The sequence below is a fragment of the Cavia porcellus genome, unplaced genomic scaffold (assembly GCF_034190915.1).
Source record: "Cavia porcellus strain 051 isolate PalLab524CR breed Dunkin Hartley unplaced genomic scaffold, mCavPor4.1 scaffold_1, whole genome shotgun sequence".
In the NCBI taxonomy this organism is placed as follows: Eukaryota; Metazoa; Chordata; class Mammalia; order Rodentia; family Caviidae; genus Cavia; species Cavia porcellus.
Window position 1 is genome coordinate 210,542,031 of NW_026947484.1, and position 25,725 is coordinate 210,567,755.

The 25,725-nt window shown below is 43.1% G+C and overlaps 1 protein-coding gene across 2 annotated transcripts in view; it reads left to right on the forward strand.

Annotated features, from left to right (window-relative positions):
• Positions 1 to 3,495: 3,495 nt before the first annotated feature.
• Lhcgr (luteinizing hormone/choriogonadotropin receptor) overlaps positions 3,496 to 25,725 on the forward strand; it is a 72,966-nt gene continuing 50,736 nt past the window's right edge. For both annotated transcript variants that reach the window (XM_003472940.5, XM_063228905.1), the window contains exon 1: positions 3,496 to 3,756. In XM_003472940.5, coding sequence (XP_003472988.2) covers positions 3,614 to 3,756 — 143 coding nt within the window. In that variant the 5' untranslated portion in view covers positions 3,496 to 3,613. The remainder of the gene's footprint in view (positions 3,757 to 25,725) is intronic.

Here is a 25,725-nt window from a genome sequence, read left to right on the forward strand (position 1 = left end):
TAAGGGGAGAGAGGCAGCTGCCCCAAATCATTGACATCTTTCTGCAACATGACTGAAAAGGCCAGGCCACCTGTGCAGCCTCTCCCCCTGCTCCTCTGTCTCTCCCTCTTCTCCTCCCTCTCTCCCCATCTCTCCGTCTACTCTCAGAGAAGTCCCCAGTGTCCCAGGCTGGTCATTCCATTCCAACCCCCAGCCCATCAGAGTCCAGGACCAGGCACCCATGAGCCTGCAGCTTCGAGGTTTTCTCCTGCCTACAAGAACCCCACGATGGCCCTGGAGGTGACAGGACTGGTCACATCCCTGGTTTCACACTATGCAGACAGATAAAGAGATGAAATTTCCAAGCCAGCAACAGAAAGGTCACATGGAATCTCAGAACACGACATGCGGGATCATCTTTTTTCTTCTGTTTGCTTCGGCTTTTGTCGCATGCAGCAAGGTGAGCAGTTCAAACGTGTAACTCTATTTTTCTTTTCTCACATATTTTTTCTTCTTCTGCCCTACATTCACCTTTTATTCCAAGGGGAAAGTAAAACCACTGCTTTATGAGGGAAAAAATACCAGTCCTAGTATTAACAGTGTGTGCTCAGGAATCAGAAGAGGGTTAGTGCTGTCATTGATCATTTTTCATGCCTGCACCCTGGAAGCTGAGCAGGTACTTTGAAATAACAATATGCAATATATTAACCATTGGTAATCTCTTATTATATTGTTTTGAAATTCTGTATCATCATTTTTGTTCTTCTTTCACTTTAAAATTTAAAAAAAGAATCAGAAGAGCTTGCCTATTCTACTAAAAGATAATTTTATATCATTATTACTTTGCTAACTTCCTCCAACTCTAATGTCAGTGTGATATTAAGTACTATTGATTTGACCCAGTGAGCCATAAAGAAAATAGATTCTATGAGCTTGGGATACTGCTCATTCCAAAAGTAAATAAATAAAATTAGAATAAATAAACTAGTTGTTACTCAAAAGCAAAAGTGTCAAAGACACAAGAAATTGAGTCATTTTAAATATTTAAACACACACTACTATCGGGATGGATGCCCTTCCCCATGCCAGGTTTCTTTAACAATGCATCAGCATCATCAGGCTTCATTCAAAGCTCTTACTAATGACTGCTAACTTCTCAAAGGCAAATTCAATTCTAGAATTCCCATCTCAGTCTTTCTCAAATTATGCTCTAGGAACCCTGTGAGTCCAAATGGTAGGGAGGAGCTTGTAAGAACTAGGGTTCCAAGGCCCATATCTACAAGTTGGAATCTCTTCAAGGAAATCTCAGGAATCTTTGCTTTGTTTAAGCTTTACAAATGAAACTTTTGTACTCAAAAATATGAAAAACTCTTTTAAACCCAAAGAGTTTTATTTATATTTCTAGTTGTATTGTCAGGTATTTTTATTTCTCCAAGGTGGGATAAACTTCTTCTGTGTTTCATGAACTTTATTTTGTTAGTAAAATGTAATTAGCAATCCTATGGGCCACGCTGTTTTGAAGTTTGGTAACAGACGTGGTGAGTGATACACATAGTTACAGAAGACAAAAATTCTTCAGATTTAAAAACATTCCAAGTAGGTCATATATTAATGGGTAAGAAATATAAATTCCACTGTAACAATTTTTTGTCATTATAGCAAACAAGTCAATCTGATTTTCTTATAACGTGGACACGCAATAATCGACTGGTGATAATTAAGATCCAACTGAAATTAATCAAAATTTTATACTCATTAAAGTTGTGAGCTTTTCTCCACACAAACTCACCTCTTCATATGCAGCATTTTATTTCCTATCCAAGACAAACTATGAAAAGTTAGTAGCCATATCCCAATTCCTTCCCCTTCACACATTTTAGAAACAGAAGAGCTATGGGGGTTGCAAATGCCAACCCTTCCTCATACAGATAAAGAAACCAAAGACCAAGTCACTTGCCTGAGGACAGAACCAGGGAGAAAACCCATGTCTCCTAACTGCCCTGTCCTCCTAGTGGACAGGAGAGATAACAGGACCCCAAAGCAATCATGGATAATTATTTGATACCTAGGCAGATCAATCCAGTATGTCTCAGAATAAGCAAGCAATGCTTGTAAGCTCTTCTCATATTCAGTACTTACCAAGCACCCGCCACAGACCTGGGTTTCACTGATTCAGTCTGTGGTTAACAGACATATATGGAGCACCTGTAAGAACCAATAGTTATGCTATTCCCTCACAGCGCAGGGAAAGCAAAGGCCTACCTTAATTACAGTTTGTTACACTCCAGGCTATAGAATCAGGTGCTAGGGCCACAAGGACTAAGTTGTGTTGAGCCAGAGAAGGCTCACAAGGACGATGACATTGGGCTGAGTGTAAAGGACAAGCAAGAGTTTACCTTGTGGAATAAGGGGAATGAAAGAGAAATCGTTTGAAGACAGGCATAAGAGTGTGAAGGGGGAGGAAGTCAGGGAAGACCGGATTCCAGACAGAAGCATCAGTTTGGTGCCATGTGGCACGATGTAGGCAAATGAATTCTTTAAATAATAATCTAACATCCCCGAGCAAGAGACTGCAGACTGGTGCATGAAGAAGTCTACTTGAGAATCAGCTCCAGAAGAAATCTGTGCTGCGCTTTCCAAGCTGCTCTTAAGCCCACCTCTCTCCAAGACTAGGATTTCCAAAACCCACAGGAGTTACAAGGAACACATGTCTAATCCTGAGATTAGAGGGGAGTGATGCACCCCCATGGTTCCCATAAAACCCGGGCTCCTTTCCAAGTCCCTTGGCACAGAGGTCACAGAGCCACAACTGCAACGGGGAGGGAAATGGGGGACAGGCAGGTTCACACGGGGCTGCTCTAGTCACCAGCTGTGTGGCTTAGGGGAAGTCACATGTCTCTGGGGGCATCATCCTCTAGCTGCAGTTGCCCTGCTGGTTTGATAGGAAGTTGGGACAGGATTTGGGCCTTCTGCTGGGCCAGCTGGTGCGCATCACAAAACCACTCCAGTTGTTCACCCAGCACATCTTTGTTGAGGACCTTCGTGGAGAGGCCAGGAGGAATACAAGGATTAATCCCAACTGGATTTTGCTCGCCAGGACCTCGAAGGAGAAACCCAGGTAGCTGCACCACAGAAGGAGAGCAATTGTTAACAGGGGAGAGGGGAGCAAAGTGACCACTGGCCTGTGGGGCGACCTGGAGAGGGAGCGTGGGGAAGAGCCTGGGCCTGTGGATGAAGAGAAGACACCTGTGCTCTGGCACTTTCGCCCCCATGATGGGGTGGCCAGGGATCCACTCTGCCCTTCATGGTGAAAAAGGACACCCCACTGTCCCCTGGCTTCTCAGCCCTGGAGACAGCAGAACAGGAGGACTCAGGATCCACAGGGCTCATCAAGTCGCTCCTTGCACACTGCCCTCCCCGCCCAGCACCAGGGAGTCTGCAGATGCAGAGGACAGGCCGGGTCAGGGTGAAGCTTCAGGGGGGTGACGGGCAGCTGGCAGCGGTCCAGGTGGAGCAGAGCAGGGGCTGGGGTGCTGTAGGAAGGGAGGGCGGGCCGGCGCGGGACAGGAGGGGCCGGCCCTGGCCATGGGACACTGGCCCGGGTGCTGGGGAGCCGCAGTGTGGCTCACGGGCCATGGGACGGCGGTGGCCAGCGCTGCCCCTGCTCCTGTTACTGCTGCCCGCGGCGCTGCCCGGGACGCGCTGTCCGGAGCCCTGCAGCTGCCCTGCCCGCGGCGCCCTGCGCTGCCCCGGGCCCCTCGCCGGTCTCGCCCGACTGTGAGTACCCAGCCCTGCGGGGTTCCCCTCCGCGCCTGGTCCTACTGGAGCTGGGGAGCTACGCACAGGCTCCCCAGCTATCAGGGTGACCCCAGAGCCCGAGGCTGCCTTTGCGCCGCTCTGGGGCTCTCCAGTGCGCCCGCCCGAGGAGGCGGAGGCGCATGTTCCCTGCTGGAACCGGCTCCCTGCCTCGCTGTCGGGGACATGCTCGCTCGTGATGCCCATTGAGCAGCAGCAGTCCCTGAGCCTTGGCCGTAGGGTCGGTGTACTCCACGGTCCGCCGGGAAGGGAGTGCCAGGCCCAGGGTCAGGGGGGCCTGTTCTGGCACCAGGGATGCCCAGGTCCACCTGCAGCTGGTACCCACCTGTTCTGGGGAGCAAGCAGCAGGCTTCCATCCCAGGGGTACCTGCACCTCAGAATGGGGAGCTGATGCACCAAAGGCTCCGCCGTGCCACCACCTCCGGGCTCTTGGTGCCAGGTTCAGCACTGAGCTCCAAAGTACCACTGAGGACCCTGTCTTCCATTCAGAAAAAAAGTTCCCCATCAATTGTCTATATGAAGTGGCCAGAAAGACTAAAAGTACCTAGTTGTTCCTGAGGGTTGGTGGGGGCAGTGCGTGACTGCTAATTGGGGTAAGTTTTAGGGTGATGAAAATGTTCTAAAATTAGATTGTGGCAATGATTGCTTGTGAGCATCATAAAAACATGGCATTTTGTACACTTTAAATGGGTGTATTGGGGCTGGAGGTTTAGCTCAGCGGCATAAGTGCCTGCCTTGGAAGCAGGCAGTCGTGAGTTCGATCCCCGGTACCGATAAAAATGAAAAAGACAAAAAAAAAAAAAAAATGGGTGTATTTTATATCACATGGCTTATATCTCAATAAAACTGTTAGAAAGGGAAAGTAGGGGTAGACCACAAGGTCAGCCACAGCTCCAGCTGGCAGAAATCTTCATTATGTTCCAGGCCTTGAAGACAGTGAAATTCTAGGTGGGAAGGAAAGAGCCCCCAATTCCTTAGGGTGCCCCAAGGAACCCTGCTTCAGGGAAGGATCCATCATTTCTGCGGGGCTGGCCTCCCCCTGGAGAAGAGTTAATGGCCTGGGAATAGTGGTAGCTGAGAGGAGCCTTTTAAGGGTTGAGGAGTTTATATTAATTAGTTTCCATTAATTATTTTGCCAATGCCATTCCCCAAAGCTGAGGGCCATGCTGATAGAATTCCTCTCAATCAATCAGCAGATCCACAACACTTGTCTTCTGTGACAAGTCTCCCATGCTGCCCTTAGGAATCACTGTGCCACTAACAGCCTCTCTCACTGGCCTGCTACCTCTGCAGATGGGCAGAAGCCAAGATGCAAGGAGCTGAGGCGACTTGCTCAAGGTCCACAGCCGGGCTGGCAATGGCACTCAGTGGTAGAGTACTTCCCTGACCACAGCCTTGGTTCACATCCCCAGTACCCAAAACAAACCAAAAACCACACAGCTATGCGGGAGCAAAGATAGGCATTTACCTATTCTCTTTTTGCATTTGCTTGATTATGAAAAAGAAAAATTACCTCTTCTTTAATTAAAAAATTGAAAACCAAACCTATTCCCAATTTCCGCCCAGTAGACACGGGGGTGGGGGAAGATGGGCCCCCAGCCCCGGCCCCTTCAGCACTGAGCTCCTGCACTGTCTCCTGACTCCTGCTGCACCCTCAGGCTGGCCTTGGGGAATACTCACTGGGCTTCTTCCTTAAAGAAAGCTGAAAGGAAAAAATAAAACAGTTTGGAGAAGGCTGGAAACGCAGTTCCTGTACTCTGGGAGGCTGAGGCAGAAAGACAGCAAGTTCAGCCTGGGCAATTTAGCAATTTAGTGAGACCCTGCTTCAAAAAAAAAAAAAGTGCAAAGGGCTAGGGATGTAGCTCAGTGTAGAAGTCCCTTGGTATGAGAGAAAGAGACAGGGAGAAGAGAAAAGTGAGGGAAGACTTGCCAGTGTGGCTAGCAGTGGCAGTAGGTAGGAGGTGGGCACAGTAATAATAGACCTGCTAAGTTGGTTTTCCAAACTGAGCTGGTTCCCAGGCTCTGAGGTCGAGTGCTGCTCATGAGGGGTTCTGGGGACTCTCCAACTTCCTCACTCCCCCCACCTACTTAGCATTGAGTACTGCACTCACCTGGTCTCTTAGATATTCAGAGCCCTGGACCCAGATAACCCTTACCAGGTCACGTTCCCTGAGAACCAGCCAATGGAGTGCTGACCTCATCTTTCAGGGGAGGACCCCATAGGCCAAAGCAGAGTAACTGTGTCACAACATAGTGACGCTGACATCCACTTGACAAGCAAGAGCAGGGCTGTTACGGCAAGCAGTGCTTCTCAAAGTGTGGCTGCATTTCCGGAGAGTGTTCCTTGGTGTTCAGGCCCTGAGTCTGAGCTGCACACAACAGTCTGTAGCCTGGTATCTCCCCCAGGGACTCTGCAAGCTCTAAGACTGGAGGACTCAGGCCCACAGAGGGACCAGCTTCTTGGAAAGCAAGAAGGATATTTTAAAACCCCTCAAGCCACACACTTCCCAACATACCAAATGCTTATGCCCCAGATTAAGAGACAGGCAGAAAATAAGAACAATAGAAGGTTTTTTGTTTTATTTTTTTCATCAAATAAGACTAGAGGACCAGTCATAGTGGTGCAGACCTGTAATCCCAGCACTGAGGAGGCTGAGGCAGGAGGATCACTAAGAGTTCAAGGGAAGCCTGGGCTACATAGAGAGACCCTGCCTCAAAAAAACAAAAAGGAAAAGCAAAAACAACCAACAAATGCCCAAAGAGGACTGAAGGAATCCATGAAGAAAGACAGGCTGAAGACACAAGGATGAAGAAGGAGTCTTATTTGTTAGAGGACCGAGGGGTGGACAGGAGGCCCCAGTCGAAGAACGCAGGAGAAGAGTTAATCCTAGTAGGGACAGTTTCGTGTCCTGAGAAGGTGGGTGGATAAAGGCATAGCTCAGAAGTGAGGCAATCACAGGAAAAGTACACGGGCTCCTGCAGATGCTCCCCATCTCGAGGCTGAGATAATTAAACAGTCAACAATCATTACAAGATAGAAAATGCTATGAAGAACAGATTATCAGGAGTTCTCAGAAAGACGAGCGGAAATTACGAGGCCAGCTTTCCAGATAGGGGGTGCTGGTGATCTTACACTCATTTGCCCACTGGAGATAGGAGGGAGAACTCCAGAGCACCCTAAAATCCATCAGCACCATTCAATAGATGCTAATTTATGCTTGAGTCCTTTCAGGCCTTGATAAGTCTGCTTTCTAAGACCTTCATCTAAAATTCACTATTTGCTTTAAAGAGACAAAGGGAAAGGATTATAATTGCTTATCTCTGACAAGCACCCTGCTTGCAAATTTTGAAAATGCCACTGTTCAAATTGTTCCTATCTTTCCTCCCCTTCCATATCTCATTAAAAACATAGGTACTTCACATCTAAAATATAATACAAGAAATCACCTCCTACATTTTCATTTATGTTAATTGAGGAAAAAAGTAAATGAAAATAACATAAAATTTTTCCTTTCTTTTTCTTATTAGTTTCAGGCAACTGGAAGAACGGAGAGAGGAAAAAAATCTCACCTTGCCCATGGTTATATAAAGATCTTTGTCTCTATGACAACACAAAGGTTGATTTGCGTGATATGGAAACAGCTTCTGAGAAATCTGTCAGTAAGAAGATGCTAATAATAATTATGGCAATTTATTCCTTACATGTTGTGCCTACTACACAGAAGTTAAACTTTTAGATTTTATTTTAAGACGCCAGCCAGAGCCTCTGGAAGGAGCCAGTGTATCCACCAGCACAATGTCCCAGCAAGATGGCGGCCTCCAGCCCATCCTCTTCCTCCCCCAGTGGAAACCAGGGTCCAACCCAGCACTCAGTGCAGGAGAGGCAGGCACAGGCCCGGGTGCCCTGCCTGGCCTCAAGTAGCCCACACTCCCAGTAAACACACTCCTGGACTGGTGGGAATGAGGAGAGGCCGCAGGCCCTGAGGAACTCAGGGTGGGTCCCTCAGGGCAGAGGCATCTCCCAGGGAAGGCTTCTCTGGCAGAGCTGGGCCGCAAAGCCTTGAAGGAGAGAGCCAAAGAGAAGGGTCAGGGGAAGAACTGAAGCTCCAACTGGACTGCAGAGACCTTGCTTAAAAGCGGAGCATGAGGCTGAATCAATCCTTCCTTCTTCCCCCTGTCCCAGGCTCTTTGGGAACCACTTCTACATTTTTTACACCTGTGTATTTGTTATGCAGATTCATGGACTCCCCCTACTTTTCTTGGTCACGTCTTATAAAGATACTTACAAAGCAGGAGGAATTAGTGGCAATGCGTCGCTTACTGTAATCACACATTTTTATCTAAACATTTACCACGTATTTTAAACACTGCTTGTACTTTATGCATCCCCACCCACCACCCTTCCTGCCCTCTCCTCCCCCGACATGGTTTCACGTTTTGAGGGTGTTGTGATGTGCATAATGTATTTTGATCATATTCACCCTTCTGCTACCGACCTTTACACTCTCTCTCCTCCTCCATTCCTTCCTCTTGTCTGATAAGTCACCCTTCTACGTGTCATCTTTTAAGTTCCATATATTAGGAAGAACGAACGATTTGTCTTTCTGAATCCGGCTCATTTCATTCAGTATGTTGCTCTCCAGGTCCCTTCGTTTTTTGGCAAACGATAGAATTTCATCCCTTTTCGTGGCTGAATAATGCTCCACTGTGTATATGTACCACTTATTTTAACCATTCACCTGTTGGTGGGCACCTAAGCTGGCTCTGCATCTTGCCTATTATGAGTTGAACTGACATAGACATGACTATTTGGGTATCCTTACAGTATGACTTTAATTCTTTTTTGGGGGGGGAGATAAAAAAGGGTAAAAATAATACAGAATTACAGAAAAATAAACAGTAAGAAATCACCAGTTGATAAGTTACATATTGTCATCTTAGAAATAGCTGTTCAGGTTACAAAATTAAAGTATGTAAAATGACATTCAAATACTGACACTGCTAACAGTTCTGCTCAGTGATCCAACAAAAATTTAGTAATATGGTTATCAGTCGTACACAATTGTTTTATATCTTAAAAAGGGTAAGACTGAACATATCAAAACAGAACAAAACAGTTAAAAAAAATTTAAAGAAATACAGATTTCAAAGCAAGTCCACTGGAGATCTTCACTGTTTAATTGTCTCTAGTTTCTTCCAAATAGTTGTCCACATCTTCACGCACATTAAATACATACTGCATATTATATAACTAATCAAATCATTACAGGATGATGAAGGCTTTTTAGGTCTTCAAGATCTGACATTGGGAAAGACAATAATAACTACCATCGCATCTCTCATTCTCTTTGTAGTAGCTGTCCTTATCTTTACATGTGCTGAAATTGAACTTAAGAGACTAGACTAATATCACTCTGATCAGTGAATAATAGTTTTGCTAGATTTTATATCATAATGCTACAAAATTAGTATTGGGTTTCTTAGTGTCTCTTCTTCTTCAGAGTATCTGTTCATTACTTCTTGCATTATATAATCTGTTCCTGTAAATAGTTTTTTTAAAAAATCTTCTCATATGTGAATTTCTACCTGTATATCTATCTTCTCTGTATTATAGGGGAAAACAGATCATAATAAGACAGCAAAAAAATTCCTAGAAAAACATGCAATGAATAAGACACAGAAGGCCACAATATTAGATGATCTACCATAGTTATTATGCTTTCGCTTGTTATTTTCAATAGATTTGTCTACATCTTCAGGCTTAATATAGTTAAACATAGTATTACCTAGCTATTTTTATAAAAACACCACTTTGAAAACATTGTAGGACTTGAGAGCTGTTAATAATTAATACCAGTATGGATATCTTTTACATCTTGTCATCTTCAGATTAGTTGTCTCTACTTTTAGGGTTGATACTATCAAGCATACCAAATTCAAATAAAATCAGCCAAGGCAAAACCCTGGTCTTATGAATCAGATTCAAATAAGATCAGTCATAGTAAGACAATGTAAGTAATACAGGATTTCAGTTTAAGTTAATAGGAAATTGAGGATAGTTACCATGGTATAACCTGCTATTTTTGGGTCAGATGTCTGTGCCCTCAAATCTGATACTAGTGGACAGACCAGAACAAATCAAATTCAAACTAAACAGGGTGATAAGACTATTGTGTCTTTTAAATCCTGATACACTATTAACCTCTGCCTTTTTTTAGAGTATCAAGGCTAGCTATATAAAAGGCTATAGCTTACCATCTCTGTCTCATGTCTGTTACTCCATTTTACTGCTATAATTTGTCCACCTTACTCCCTCATTCCACTGTCTGCCCCGTTCATTGAGGCCTCTCTGCCACTGTTCCTGGAATCCTGGAATCCCTTCCTCTCTTTCTCTGGAATGTCCTTCAGCACTCTCTGTAGGGTTGGGCTGGTGGCCATGAACTCCCACAGTTCCTCCTTGTCTTGGAAGCATCTTATTTCTCCATTAATTTTGAGAGAGAGTTTGGATGGGTATATGAGTCTTGGTTGCATATTATTTTCTTTCAGGACTTGGAATATTTCTCCCCATTGCCTTCTTGACTTAAGAGTTTGTGTTGATAAGTCTGTTGTTATTTTGATAATTTTCCTGTTGTAGGTAATCTGCTTCTTTTCTCTGGCTGCTTTTAATATTCTGTTCTTTTGGTGGATTTCTGGAATCTTGATTATTATATGTCTGGGTGTAGATCTGTTTTGGTTATAGGTAGCTGGTGTTCTGTATCCCTCTTTTATCTGGATATCATTTCTTTTTGCTATACATGGGAAATTTTGCTTTAATATGTCTGTGAATATTCTTTGTATTTCATTTTCGGTTGCTCCTGCTTCCTCATTCACATGCTTTATTCTTAAGTTATGTATCCTTTTGTCATCTTCTAGCCTTTGAATTGTTTCTTTCTGGTTCCTTGTTATTTTTAAGAGGTCTTTTCTTTCACGATCATATATCATAAATCTCTCTTCAGGTTTCAAAAGGTTAACTTTAGTTTCTGTTTAGGCATTTTGCCAGTGTTCAATGGAGTTTTTAGTTTCCTGGTAATCTCTTTGGATCTGTTTCATGTATTCTAGGTTATGTTTAAATTCTTCTTCAGAAGTTTCTCTTTCTTTTCTGATTTCCTCAGTTCTTCCATCTGTGTTCTCTTGGAGGGGGGCTTGTCATTTCTTTAATTAATCTCTTTATATCTTACCTTATTTGGATCAGGAGTGCAGCTTTAAATTCATCTATGAGGTCATGGAGGTATTTTTTTATTTCAGCTGATGCTGTGTCCAGTATTGGATGGTTACTGTGCTTGTTCTCTTCAGTGTTTACTTCTCCTGGGCTTATTTTCTCATGTTGGCAGCTGGAGATTTTTTTTTTTTATTTCTATCTCTTGTCATGTTTCTGGTTTATTTCAGACTGGAGTGTCCTGGGGGTCTCTGGCCCTCTCCGTAATTGCTTAGGGCCTTTCAGAAGTGTGCTGACTTGAGTTTTTGCTACCCTCCCCAATTTGCTGTTATCTGGGGTAGGCAATGATGCAGGGACGGTGCAGGCTAGCCTCCAGCCTCTGTGCCAATCAATCCACAGATTAGGCTGTACTTTGTGGATGTTACAGAGTCATGACTATTTTGTATCTACTTATTAGGTCCCAACCAGAGGCTTGGTTCAGCCCCAGCAGATCCTGCCAGTTCTCTCTGTGCCAGAAGCAGCTGACTAATGTTACTGTGGCATAGGGCTCTGCCCAAATCCCAGCTGTCCTCTTCCAGACCTCTCTGTGCCAGGAACAACTATCTAATGTCACCACAGCAGCGGGTCTGCCCAATTCCAAGATGTCCTCCACTAGTTCTATGTCGCTGATGCCATCACGGCACCGGGCTCTACCCAACTCCAAGATGTCCTCCACCAGACTCTCCGTGTTACTGATGTCACCATGGTGGTGGGCTCTGCCCAATTCCAAGATGTCCTCCAGCCAACCACAGCAGCCATGGGACCCAGTTCCTAGTACTCACCAGGACTCAGTGCAGGTCTTCCTCTTGAGTCTACTGCACACTACACCGCTTGCCTTCACTGCATTCCCAACACAGTGTGGAACGGTCAGAAAACTGCATGGTGTCCAGCTTCTGAGCTCCAGAGCTTCTCACAATCTCCTCTGGTGCAGCCGGGCAGCCCTGGCTGCTTCACAGCGTCCCAGGTTTCAATTTCCAGAGACAGGGATCTAGTTCCAGTCTCATAGGATTGGATATTCAATTTTCCCAGAACCATTTTTTAACTTTTTTTTAACTCTGTAGAATGATATTTTATTTACAGACAGTGTGGACTTCATATGTATCCATTACCAGTGTCTTTAAAAGAAAACAACTTTAAAAATTAGCAATTTCTGCAAATACAAAAGTACACATTTATCATATAACATATGGTAATAAAATTTGTCCAGATATAGTATACAAACTCAAAGCATTTTAGAGAAAGCATTTGTCTAACACGTGATAGATTGCTGGGCACAGCACTGCAGAACTGCAAGATGTGAATGAAACTCTTATGGCCAGGAAGGTATTTCTGGAAAAAATTACTTAACTACTTGCAAAAATAATAAGTTAGCCTTTTTTTCCTTTCATAGTAGCAGGGAGAAAGTCACCCCACCCACTCTGCAGCACAGAAGAAACTAGTTACTGTACTACACTTCCTCCATTCCTGTAGACACTCCCTTAGCACATAATGTGAATAAGTTAATATTGCTGTAAAGTGGTATTTGAAGGCAGACTACACATCATTTCATTAACTTTATTTTTTATTAGTACGTAGTTGTCATGTATATTGATCACATTCATTGCAGGGAACTTGTACTTATACGAATACATCTTAATTCTTCTTTTTGTTTTTCAGTCGCCCTTCTTTTCTTAAGCCCTTCTTCTCCTCCCCATTTACAAAGTCTCTGTTTCTATTTTTTCCTTTGATGTTTTTCTCTTTCCCTTATTTCTCTTTCACCTCCCCCTCCCTTGTTCCCCTTCCCATTTCTTCCTCCTTCCCAATATCTGTCCCCCATTATGCTCCTTATTTATCCTTTGGGTTTCTCACATAAAAGAAACATACAATATTTAAACTTGCCCAGCGCCATTTGTAAAAGAGGCTGTGTTTCCTCCAGTGTATGTATTTGGCTCCTTTTTCCAGAATCATATGGTTGTAGTTGCATGGGTTTTTTTCTGTCCTCTCTTCTGTTCCATTGTCTATTTTTGTGCCAATACCATGCTGTTTTTGTTATGATGACTTTGTAGCATAATTTGAAATTTCATATTATAATGCTTTCAGTCTTGCTTTTATTTCTTAGGATTGCTTTGGTTACTCTGTTTGTGATTTCACTCAAATTTTATGATTTTTTCTAGTTCTGTGAAGCATGTCATTGATATTTTGATGAAGGTTGCATTGACTCTATACATCATTTTAAGTAGTATGGCCATTTAAACAATATTAATTCTGCCAATACACAATATGGGAGGTCTTTCTGTCTTCTAGTGTCTATTCAATTTCTTTCTAAACTGTTCTGAAATTTCCATTGTAGAGCTCTTTTCTTTCTTTGCTTAGATTGATCCTTGAGTATTTTTTTCAAAGCATTGTAAATGGAATTGTTTTCCTTATTCTTTCTCAGTTAGTCAATTATTTGGTACACTATAGAAAAGTCACTACTTTTTAATGTTGATTTTATGCCCTGCTAATTTACTGAATTTATCAGTTCTAAACATCTTTTAGTGGAATTTTTAGTCTTCTAAGTATAGGAGTATAATATCTCCAAATGATAATAATTTGACTTCCTTTCCTATTTTGTATCCTTTTATTGATTTCTGTTATCTAACTACTTTAGCTAAAATTTCCAGAGCCATACTGAATATGAGTGGTAAGAATATCCTTGCCTTGCTTCTAATTTTAAAGGAAATATTTTCAGTTTTTCTCCATTCAAAGTGACATGGGTTGTGGGTTAGTTGTATATGGCCTTTATTATACTAAGGAATACTTCAATACCTACTTTCTTCGGGCTTTTATCATAAAGAGATGTTGAATTTTGCAAAAGGCTTTTTCTATGTTGCCTTAGTTACTTTTGTTCCATGCTAAGACAAATCCCCAGCACCCGAAGTTAAAGGAAGAAAGATTTGTTTGACTTACAGCTCATAGATGGTTCAGGTCATAGCTGGCTGGCTCCATGACAGAGTGGCATGGCAGAGGGCCGTCACAGAGGAAAAACAGTGCATGGTGGGCAGAAGACAGCTACTTGCCCTGGAGTACTCACATCCAGAACTGTACAAACCAGTGGACTAATTCAGTAACCACACACCCTTAGTCCTAGTATCACACACTCTAGATCCAGCCACCTCTAAAAAAGCTGCACTTACAGCTACATGAGACTTTGGGAAGACCTCTACATATAAGCCATATATCAAGTGAGGTGGTTGTGTGACTTTTAGCCCAGGTCTATTTGCATAGTGCATTATGTTTATTTAATATGTGATAGAATTTTTCGGCGCGGAAGGGAACCATCTGATAGGATTTTGGCGTGGCTAAAAAGATAGGAAGTATGAAATTAAAATGATCTTTATTTTAAGAATGTGGGGAGAGACCCCCTGACCCTCTGGGGTCTGGCATGCTCTCCAGCAGACACGTGATGTGGGGGCATACACGTAGCTTAGGTTTGGGGTGGTGCCTAAGGGGCATTAGTGTTGCACAGGTAGCCCACTGGTATTCATTTCGTGCCACAGGTAAATTCCTAGGGGCAGGGAAGATGACCTCAAGATAGAGCCCCTTGGTCCTGCCTGCAAGGCTTTACCAGCTGCAGTGTACAGTCTGGGGCAAAACCTTTCAATATGCGTGTACTGAATCACCCTCACAGCCCGGGAATGAAGTCTATTTGACCATGGCATGTGATCTTTTTTATGTATTGTGGAATTCAGTTTGCCAGTGTTTTGGTAAGGATTTCTCCCTCTATGTTCATCAGGGATGTTGGTCTGTAATTTTCTTTTTTGATTGTGTCCTTGTCCATTTTGGGTATCAGGAGGACACTGAACTCATACAGGAAGTTTGGAAGCCTTGTTTCCCTTTCTAGGAAATGATTTTTAAGTGAAGAAATAAAGTCATCAGAAATCTTTGATTAATTAACTACACAAAAAATTGTAAAAAAAAAAAAAGGAAAAATAATCTCAATATATATCTCTTACTAAACTTCCAATAACCACTATTCTTTTTTCCAATAATCATCATTCTTGAGTAGTTGGTTGCAAAGGCACTAAGTAAAAACCATGGTTAAGAGTCACTTCTCCAAGAAGCCTTCCCACGTCACTACTCGGCCATGCACAGCTCCAGCACACAGCTTCCCCTCCACACACCTGCTGTGATCACTTGTACTGTTATGTGCCTTTTGCACATGCCCTGCCACACTGCAGCCATGCCCAGTGTGCGCTATGTCTGCTAGAATATGCTTCTGAACCTCAGCACCCACCCTCACATTTAGAGTCAGGGAACTGCTTATTGTGGGTGAATATTTTATCATTTGTTTATAGCAACATCCATGGCCTCTAACTGCTATATGGTAAATAGCACTACCCTCCTGAATTGGGACAAATAAAAATACCTCTAGATAATTTACATATACCTTTCTGACAGGATGGGGGTTTGGAATCACTGTAGTAGAGTGAAAACCACTCTGAAGGGGTTTTATTCAATTTAGCATTTCTGGGTTTCATGTGTATTCTGATTAAAGTGGGTAGTGAGTTACATTATGGTTAAACTGAGTGGACTGGTAGATAAATGATGATAACCCAGTAAAGAACACAGCCAGCCTCAATTTGGGGGCTCTGAGAGGACCTCCTGGAGTAGCTCCCAAACAGAGTAAAGTCCAGTGTACTGAGCTGGGACTTTGATGGATTTTGTGGGGGGACAGTGGGACTGGTTAGCAGAGGTGATACAAAGGGGAGCCTGGGGTTGGGAGAGCAAGAACAGCTGCATATGTGGCTATAGCTACGGGCTCTGTGACCCTGCAGGTGGGGCCAGTGCGTGGCATTCTAGCAGAGTAGGCACTGTGTTCCTGGGTCCAGGTGGGGGCTCCAGAACATGGGAGCTGACTCTTCTCTAAACTCAAGAACTCCAGCTGCTAGGGGGCAGGGGAGACAGATGGGGGTCATACCTATCTGCAACAGTAAGCCAGTGCATAAAGGAAACATATATGTTAGCATGTGCCAAAGTGAAATATCATTTTTTAATTTTCCATCCTAGAAAATGGGGCAGTGAGAAGGTGCTACAGGTATCAAAGGGAATCTTTTGTGGCTGCACTTATGTGTCATTGCATCAGACCTAGCATCTGCAGCCCCACCGTCTGTGCCCTGAATAAGAAATAGCAGATATTTGAGGTTCAGAGAAGCAGAACTGAAGCTAATTCATGCTAGTGGATCCCATCTAAAAAGTTTTATGTTGTTTTGTTTTTAATTCATTCAGTAGAGAGAAATCAATCCCACCACATGATCTCTTAATAACAAAGAGACCAAAAACAGACAAAAACAAGACCACATGAGCTGAGACACTCAGGTTCCCAGTGAGGACAGCAAGCAGCAGCCCCCAAGAGGATGTGCTGGTCAGAGGGCAGCCCGCCAAGCCCCTGCAGGGATAGCTTGACCCTCCACTCAGCCTCCCAGCAGCTGGGCCACCCTCAAATCCCAGATTTCAGAGAGTGTGCACCCTACTTCCAAAAACAAAAGCATAGGCCCAAAGTAGAGATAAAGGTCGGTCTTGAACCTCGGTTCTGAGACTCTGAGATGTTCCTCCCCACCGTGCTTTCAAGACAGTTCTTAAACCTGACTATGTTAGTAAACAGATTCTTTGTAAAACGCTTTGACAGATCAGATTTCATTAGTTTAAAAATCACCCTGCAGGAAGTTGTTAAAAAAAAAAAAAAAAAAAAAAAAACAAATGATGTCTCCTCGCAGGACACTTTAAAACAAAAAAGAAGTCCTCAAAAATCTCAATCAAAGTATTCCGCCAGAAAGCTCCACAAGAGTCCCTTGGCTGGAGACCCTCTTTCCCATGGAGAGTATAATTCCTCAGAGAATTATTTTCTTCTTTCATTTTTACTCTAAAAGCACTAAATCAAATTAATCCAAGGCTCGCTTCTTCTCCTTTACCACGTGTATCTTCATCTCATGCCTCTTGATTTGGCTTCTTTTCTGCAAATGAGGCAACAAAGGTCTCTTTTCAAAATATGATTTCCCGAAGTATCTGTACCACACAATGTCTTGGCCATATATAACTCCGACCTTGCATACAAAGATACTTTGTGTGTGTGTGATTGCTTGGTTTTGTTGTTTGGATTTTTGTTGTGGTTCTTGTTACAGTTGTTGCTGTTTGTTTTGTTTTCTTTTTGTTTGTAGGTTCATTTGATTGTTTGTTTAAAACGAGGTGTCACTGTATTACCCAGGTTGATCTCAAATTCCTGGACTCAAGAGATCGTCCTGCCTCAGCCTCCCAAGGGCAGGGCTATAGCATGCAACCACCCAGCACACAGGAGGTTTCAAAGCCACCTGAGTCACAGTGGTGGAGAAAGCCTTGATGCTCACTCACAGATCACAAGAGGGCTGGAACACATGTGTGCTACTGCATTCAACTAGGTTCAAGAAAAATTATGTTTAATGCAGATTTTAGCAAACTGCCCACCTGCTTTTGCTTTAAGAGGAGAATTAGAAGAATCCCACTGACCTGGCAGGTGAGCCCTCAGACTTGGTGGGCTGTTTCTGTCCAGGTCCTCATCTCCTCCCTCTTGCACATCACTGCCAAATGATAGCCTTCCCGGCACAGACTACACACAACTGCCAGTGTGGCCCTGAGCTGCGCCTTTTAATGCCATTTGGGCCAAATTCAGTTTATAAATAAAATTCAGCTTCCAGGATGAAGGTTGTACCCTTGCTGCTGTTCTGTGCATCCTTGAGTCTGATGTAGTGAGCTCATTCCCTGGTCCCCAGCTCCTCCTGACCACAGCAGACAGCATTTCTGAGCCCACAGTGGCAGGGACAGATGCTCTGACGTGAGAGGGTTGGAGCCAGCACAGCCCTACAATTTCCTGAATTGATCACAGGCCAACCCCTGGGCAAACTGGGTTCCAGCTCCAGGACCCCTTTCTCTAATTGCCAATGTGGGTTTGGGCGGATGATAAAACCTCAGTGCTGTTTACAAAGGGGCATGATGGCTCCTGCCTCGGAATGGGACTTGCTGTGGGAGGAAAAGCAGACACCAGGGTCAAAAGTACTTGGAAATGAGGGTTTCACATCTCTGCAAAGCATTATTGTAACCATCTGGTGATGCAAAGCAGGGTGAAACGCAGCCCCTGTAGGAAGTTGGACGGTGAATATCTGTCAAGCCCACTGGAGCAATTTGGTTACTGGGAGGTGTTACTTGGAGCAAATGACCCACTAGATCTTCTGAACCTAGAAGGCAAATAAGTTAGAACTTCAAAACAGCCAAGCTCACATTGCCTGATATTGCCGAGTACTTTATCCTGGTCTTTTCAGCCCAGCCTGAGCTGTCTCTGGGGCAACCCCTAAGCTCTGTTAATGGTCAGTTTCAGCCCTATCTGCCTGGTAGGGGGAATCCAAGCCCATTCTGGTATCTTCCTCTCCTGTTCCCCGCCCCTAAGCCTCAAGAGGGACACACAGAAGACCTTCAGGTCAGACAGGCTGACCACTCAGTAACCGTGCACTGAAATCAATGTACAGGGCAACATAAAGGATTCAAGACACAGCCCCTGCCCTCCAGGACTCACAGTCTTCCAGCCACAGGACAGTAAAGACCAGAGGACTGTGGAAATGTGGTGATAAAAGCTGGGGAGGACTTGAGGGGCTGGGGGAGCTTTTCTAGCTAGAGTAGCACAGAAACTGTGGGGAGCTCAGTTTTTAAGGTACACCCTCCCTGGGGCACCCCATTAAGTGACTGTGGGGAGCTCATGAACTGAGGCCTAGACTTCACCACCAACTTAGTGAGGCCACTAGGGAGTCACTATTGAGGGCTTCTTCTGTGGACACACAGACAACAGACAGCAGATTACTTCACCATGAAAACTTAGGGTGAATTCTAGTTAAGACTTTCCTCATTCGCAAGTACTAGAAATCAACTCTGACAAATTCAGTCCTAAGAGATGAACTTCACAGAAGGATAAGCAGGTAGGATGATCCTGGCAAAACCCAGACAGAATCTCACATTTAGAAACAAGAGGTCAGGGGATGTTCCCCTAGATTCTACCTTTAAAATCCATCAGTTTGAAGGACGACTCCTCCCTGTGCCCCTTTTGTAATTTTTAAATTCTCAGGAAAGAGAATCTGAGTGGCCCAGGCATACAAACACAAACACACACATCCTAGCCTGGAGCTTAGAATCAGCCTGCTGGGAAATGAGATTTTTTTTTTCCCACCACAATGCAACCAGCAATGACATACTTCTGGGTAAGGTAGTGCTTTTGAGCCAAGCAACCACAAAAATCGGTGTTACCAGAGCAAATGAATTAGTGAAAAATGAAGGCATATGTTAGTAACTGCAGATGTCCAAAGCCAGATTAACTAAAAGTGCGTGATGTGTCCATTGGAACCAGCATTTACATGCCCTCTTGGGGGAAAAGAAAAACAAGAGAAAGAAAAATCTTTTTTTAAGTGGTGGTGAAAAGCAGCTGATAATGAAAGAGCTTCATGAAGCATATCTGCAGTGTCACTGCCCTGACAACATAATATGCTCAGCTTCTGAGAAATATTTTTGAGAAATCATTACAGATGACACAGACCTTCCCCAGGGAGAATTCAACATGTAGTTTTATTTACCAGAGTTATTCTTGTCATGTTATATTATTGCCAGAAGAATTCTAGTTGAAGGACTAGATGGGGTTATTTTGCTTTGTGTCTTTACAAAACTTTAAATGGATTTTGAATAAGAGCTTAGATGTGTTTGGCATTTTCCTCGGAGGCTTTGTATTTTTAATTGAGCTGCTGCACAAATGACTTGGAAAATCCATTATCCAGGGAATCTTAACATCTTGGGTCGCATAACCCATAAGCTGTTCACAGCCGCTTCCTGGGTTCTGCAGAATGGCTGCCACGCAGGACAGAGTAGCTCAAACCACACTTTCCAGTGGGAGAGGTCCGGCAGACGGAGCTGCAAATCAGTGAGCAAATGCAAAGTCCACAGAGCAGCTCCCTAAAACTGGGATATTTAATGGAAAATTGCTTTTTACCATTTCTCTAAAAGGATGTCAGGTGAGGCACAGCTCACAAAAGAAGCCCCCAGTGGGAATGTTGAATCTTTCTCCTTAGTCATTCTATGCATAGGCAGTGGCAGGTCATGACTTAGGGACAGGTCACTGGTGCTTTCTAGACTTTAGTGACCATGACAAACAAAACAGTCCATTCGAAGGTACTGGGTCCACCTGTCCCATCCCTCTGCAGAGGAGGTAATTGTATAACAGGCAGCTCAGGCAGGTCACCTCCTTCACAGCAAGCAGCTATAAATCAAGTGCATTGACTGGGTTTTTAGCATGTGTCAAATGTTGTTTTAGCTACAGATTTTATAGATTAGTATAGACGGAGCCAGGCAGTCTGCTCCTGAGTGTGAGCTCCACCCACACCACGGTGCTCCGGCAACATAGTGCATTCGCTCTGTGTGGAAAACATACTCCTTAGCACTGGTAGCTGCAGGCTGGCTCTGCACCCGGGACCCTGTGACAAGAAACAGGAGGCCAGGTTCAAGAAGCACAAGTTGGACTGATTTAGAGAGACAGTGTCAAATAGAAATAATATGGGAGTCATGAGAGTAATTTAAATTTTTTAGTAGCCACATTTTAAAAAGTTTGTAAAAGCCAAAAGTAACTTGGACAAAATGATTTGTTCTTACCTATATTAAATAGTAACAATTCCATATACAATCAATATAAAAATTAATGAGATTCATTACATTCTTTTTTATCTTTGAAGCTTAGTATATACACTTTTAGTTTACCACTCCTCTCAGTTCAGCTGAGTCATTTTGGCTTTTGTTTTGTTTTGTTTTAATTTTTTAAAATTTTATTTAAAGAGAAAAAAGCAAAAAAAAAAAGGTAGAAGCAATACAGAATTTCAGAAAAAACAGAAATCACTAGTTGATAGCTTATGTATTGCATCTTAGAAATAGTTGTTGAGGTTATAAAATTGAAGCATACAAGTGGACAAACAGTGAAACTGCAAACAGCTCTGTTCAACAATCCAACAAAAACTTAGTAATATAGTTATCAATCCTACACATTTAAATATACATGCAGTTATATCCTTTAAGCACTTTCTTTTCCTCTCTTTTTTATAATAACAATTATACACTTTGGGTTTTATTACTCCTACAGTTCTTACTACTTTTTTTTTTGTTTTGAAGAGAATAAAACCAAATGTGACAAAACAAAATAGAGTCCGTCAAAACAAAAGGCTGGACATAGTACAAACAAAATACAAGGTGATCAACAATGATTACCATAATGCCTCTTGCTATCTTCAAAAGAATTGCCCATATCATCAGGTATAATAAAATTGAACAAAACAGTATGGAACAAAACCAGTAAAAATGAAACACTGGAGACATTACAGGACTTCAAAAGAAGGTAACAGTCAAACCAGAATGGGTATCACAGTGAATCTTATTGTCTTCAAAGTAGTTGCCTATACCCTCAGATTTGATACTATCAAACAAAAACAGAGTAAAGTAAAATCAGTCAGAACAAGACAGTGAAAGCAATACAGGGCTTCAAATCAAGTTAATAGGAAATCAAAAATGGTTACCAAAATATATCCGGCTATCTTTGGAATAGCTGTCCTTGCCATCACATCTAATTCAAGAAGACAAACTGGAACAGAATAAAACCAAACTAAACAGAGCAATGAAAAAAAATATGAGTTTCAAATCATGCTACAAAATTAACAATGGCCACTGCCTTCCCTTTTTAGCAAATCCTCCCCTTTCACTTTCACAGGGTACATTGTACAATTTGCGTCCCACTAACTCCTTTAGTTTTTAGGTTAAGGAGGCAGCCCACTATTCACCTAAGTGAGTCTGAACCTTTTTACCCCTGAGCATGATCTGAAATTATATCCACTTACTTACAAGAGCCTCAAGGTTTTCTTTCTTTATAGCTGAGTAGTTTTCCATTGTATAAAAGTGTTATGGCTTTCTAGCCAATCTGAGGCTGATGGGTAAGCTATCCCCCACTTTAATCTTGTTCCCTGTGACATAGAGAATTGTTTTCTTGTTTTTGACTTTCAGTCTAATAAACCCTCTTTTGGGTTAATTGTATTTCTTATATAGAGCATATTGATAGACCGTATCTCCTGATCCACTCTGCCTGGGTTTCTTTTTATTGGTGAATGGAGCCATGCATATTAGTGATTATGGCCAATCTTCTCTGGCTCATCACTGCCATGCTATTTTTCTGTCACTGGTTGTCTACTTTTCCCCTTTATTCCACTGTTTGCCTGTTCACTGAGCCCCCCTCTGCCACTGTCTCTGAAACCATGGTCTCTCTCTCTCTCTCTCTCTCTCTCTCTCTCTCTCTCTCTCTCTTTCTCTCTCTCATGTCCTTCAGTATTTTGTGAAGTGTTGGTTTGGTGGTCATGAATTCTCCCAGTTCCTCTTTGTCTTGGAAGTATCTTGTTTCTCCACTAATTTTGAGAGATAGTTTTTCAGGATACATCAATGTGGGTTGGAAGTTACTTTCTTTCAGGACTTGGAATACTTCAAACTCTTCTTGATTTGATGGTTTGCGTCTAGAAGTCTGTTGTGATTTAATGGGTTTTCCTTTATAAGTGATCTGTTTCTTTTCTCTGACAGCTTTTAATATTTGGTTGTCATGTTGAATTTCTGGGATCTTGATTATTATATGTCTGGGAGATCTATTTTGTTTATAGCTGGCTGGAGTTCTACATGCCTCATATATCTGAGTATCATTTCCTTTTCCTATGCCTGGAAAGTTCTCTTTAATTATTTCTGTAAATAGCCTTTGTATTTCATGTGTTTACCCCTGCTTCTTCATTCATGTTTTTTATTCTTAAGTTACAGATCCTCTTGTCATCTTCTAGCCTTTGTACTGTTACTTCCTAGTTCCTTGTTATTTTTAAGAGATCTTTCCTTTCGCGATCACAAGCTGCAAACCTGTCTTCAAGGTCTGATAATCTACCTTTAGTTTCTTTCAAGCAGTTTTGCCAGATTTCAGTGGAGTTTCTAATTTCCTGGTAATCTCTTTGAATCTGTTTCATGTGTTCTAACTTTTTTTTATATTCTTCATTAAAGGTTTCCCTCCTTTTTCTATGCTCCTCTATTTTTTCATCTGTGTCTTCTTTAGAGGTGCTTAGCAATTTTTTTTACTATGTTTCTCATATCTTCTTTTACCTATAATAATATTTCTGTTCCAAGTTCTTTTATAGCTTCGTGGAGGTGTTTCTTTATTTCAGTTGCTGTTGCTTTAAAAACTACAGATGTGCGACTTCTGATCTCTTCTGTGTTTACATCTCTTGGACCAGTACTATGTGGGTTGGAGGCCAGAAACTGTCTTTTGCTTCTTCCTCTTGTCATGTTTCTGGTTTCTTCCAGACAAGTGGGTAGTGGGGTCCTCGGCACTTCCTGTACTGGTTATAATTACTCTGAAGTGTGTTGGCTAGGTATTTCTGCTGTTTGCTGCTTTCCCCAGTCTGCTGATGACTACTGGAGTATAAGCAGGGGTGGGGCAGGCTGGCCCTTCCCTTCAGAGCTGGTTAAGCACAGGAAGTCTTCACCACATTAGTGTGTGCCAAGCGGGTGGGGTTGATTAGGGATAGCTTTAGGGAAACCTCGGTAGTGGCTGTTGGACTGTGCAGAGAGGTAGAACTCAGTCCAAGCAGTTTCCACCAGTCTGCTCCAAGCTAGGAGTGGCTGAATGAAGCCAGCTGCAGTTCTGTCTCCAGGCTTATCCTGCCCAACTCCAAAATGGCACCCGGCCAATCGCCCACCTCCACAGGAGGACTGAGCCCCCACACTCACTGCCAGCCAGTGCAGCTCTCTGGTCTGCTGCTCCCCCCGACACCCTGTCTCCCCACCAAGGCCTTCTAGCTTGCTAGTCACCAGCTTTACTGTGCCCATGCATCTCTGGGTTCCAATAGCACTTCTGACACAGTGGGTACAGCTCCAGTGAAAGCACCACCAGCTACCGCCTTCTTCTGTTTGAGTTTTTCTTTTTCTTTTTTATTTTTTATTCTCTCAGTGGCTTCAATTCTCAGTTTAGTCTCTTCCTGGGTTGAGGGGCGACTTCTTTCCTTTTTGTCTTGTCTTCTCCAGATGCATTCAGCATCTGCACTATTTCTCTCACAGAGGCCGTTTACTCTGCTGCTTACTGTTCTGCCATCCTCTGCTCACACCCAGCCGGGGTCATTTTGGACAGTGCAAGTCTGGCGTATTGGTTACATCACATGGGGTCATTCTGGCATATGGACAGCGCACTGTCACACGAAGAGAAAAGCAGATGACACAACGGATAAATGAAGATGGAGACGTGGACCCAAGGCTGAGACATCTGTAGACAGTGAGATATGGCCAGAAGTACAGAAGAAACTTGAGTCCTGGAGTGACACAGGGAGCGTTTCCAGGAAGGGTCATCTAGATGGGCAGGGAAAAGCCAGAAGAAAAGGCAGGAAAACCAAATGGGGAACTGAGGGTGGTCAAGGTGGAGGGAAGAGCAGCCAGGAGGGGCAGTGGGTGAGGTTTTCAGGGGCTGCAAGCAGGAGATGGTATGAGAGCAGACTCGGTGTCCATGATGGAACAGAAAGCACATTCATCCAAGCACCTGGTCAGTCCTCAGTAACAGTGCAGGGGGAAAGTGCAGCCACCAAGTGCAGGGGAGGATGGAGAAAGGAAACCACTGGTAGATCTAAAACTCTCCGGAAGCCTAGGAATTAGAGCTGCATCTGGAAGTGAAGCCCAGCCAGCTGCACTCAGCTCAGGCTTTCCCAGGAAAGACTACTGTAGGAGTATGTACCGACCAACCCCAAGGGCCAGTCCTGGAGGCCACTGAGTTGGTGGAGGACACCACACTAACCAGGAATAAGGTGACTTATGTCACAACCCAGATAGGCTCTTGAATTGTCGCTGGTTTTAGGGAAATCACTTTATCTTTCCTATCTGAAGATTCTTCCTTTATAAAGTGGGCCATTGGACCAGAGAACTTGTAAGCAGCCCTTTTGCTCTGACTCCATAGGCCTAACATAAGTGCTTCAGAAAGGAGTCAAACAGTAATCAAAGCTGCCTGACTATTTTTTGAGGAGCACCCTCAAATCATCCATTATAAAGCTTATCTCACAGAATGTCCACCTGTGCTAAATAAAGACATTTCTTCTCCTGAATTTATGTAACAGATCTAGGCCTTAGGAAACTTAAAATTTAAAATCATTTGAAAAGGGGTAAGGCATTTTTATTTTAGTCTAAGATAAAAGCAAGTTCATTATAAATATTGAGCAAGTTTGAAAAGATTACAGAAAATTTTAAGTCTCTGTCAAATGCAGAGCAAGATCTTATGTAAGAAATATAAAAACACTAACTTTTTTAAAAAATTTAAATAAATAAACCCAACATGTCTTTTAGGGCAAAAAAGTTTTAACCTTCTCTGATTGTCCTTTTTCTCTCCTGATTTTATATCATTTTATAATTCAGAGTTTAGCTCTAGCAATAAGTGAAGTAGAAAGTGGATGGGTGTTTGTTTGTGGCTTCCTTAAATCAATAATACAAAGGGTTTTCTTAAACAGAAGGGAGCGAATAAAAATATTTCACTTCAGCTGTGTGTTGGACAAAAGGAAAGGTAAAAAGCTGTGGCCACGGGAGGGAAGGCCAGCTGCAGGCCCAGGAAAATGTTTGACTCTCCTCTCCCGCTCCCT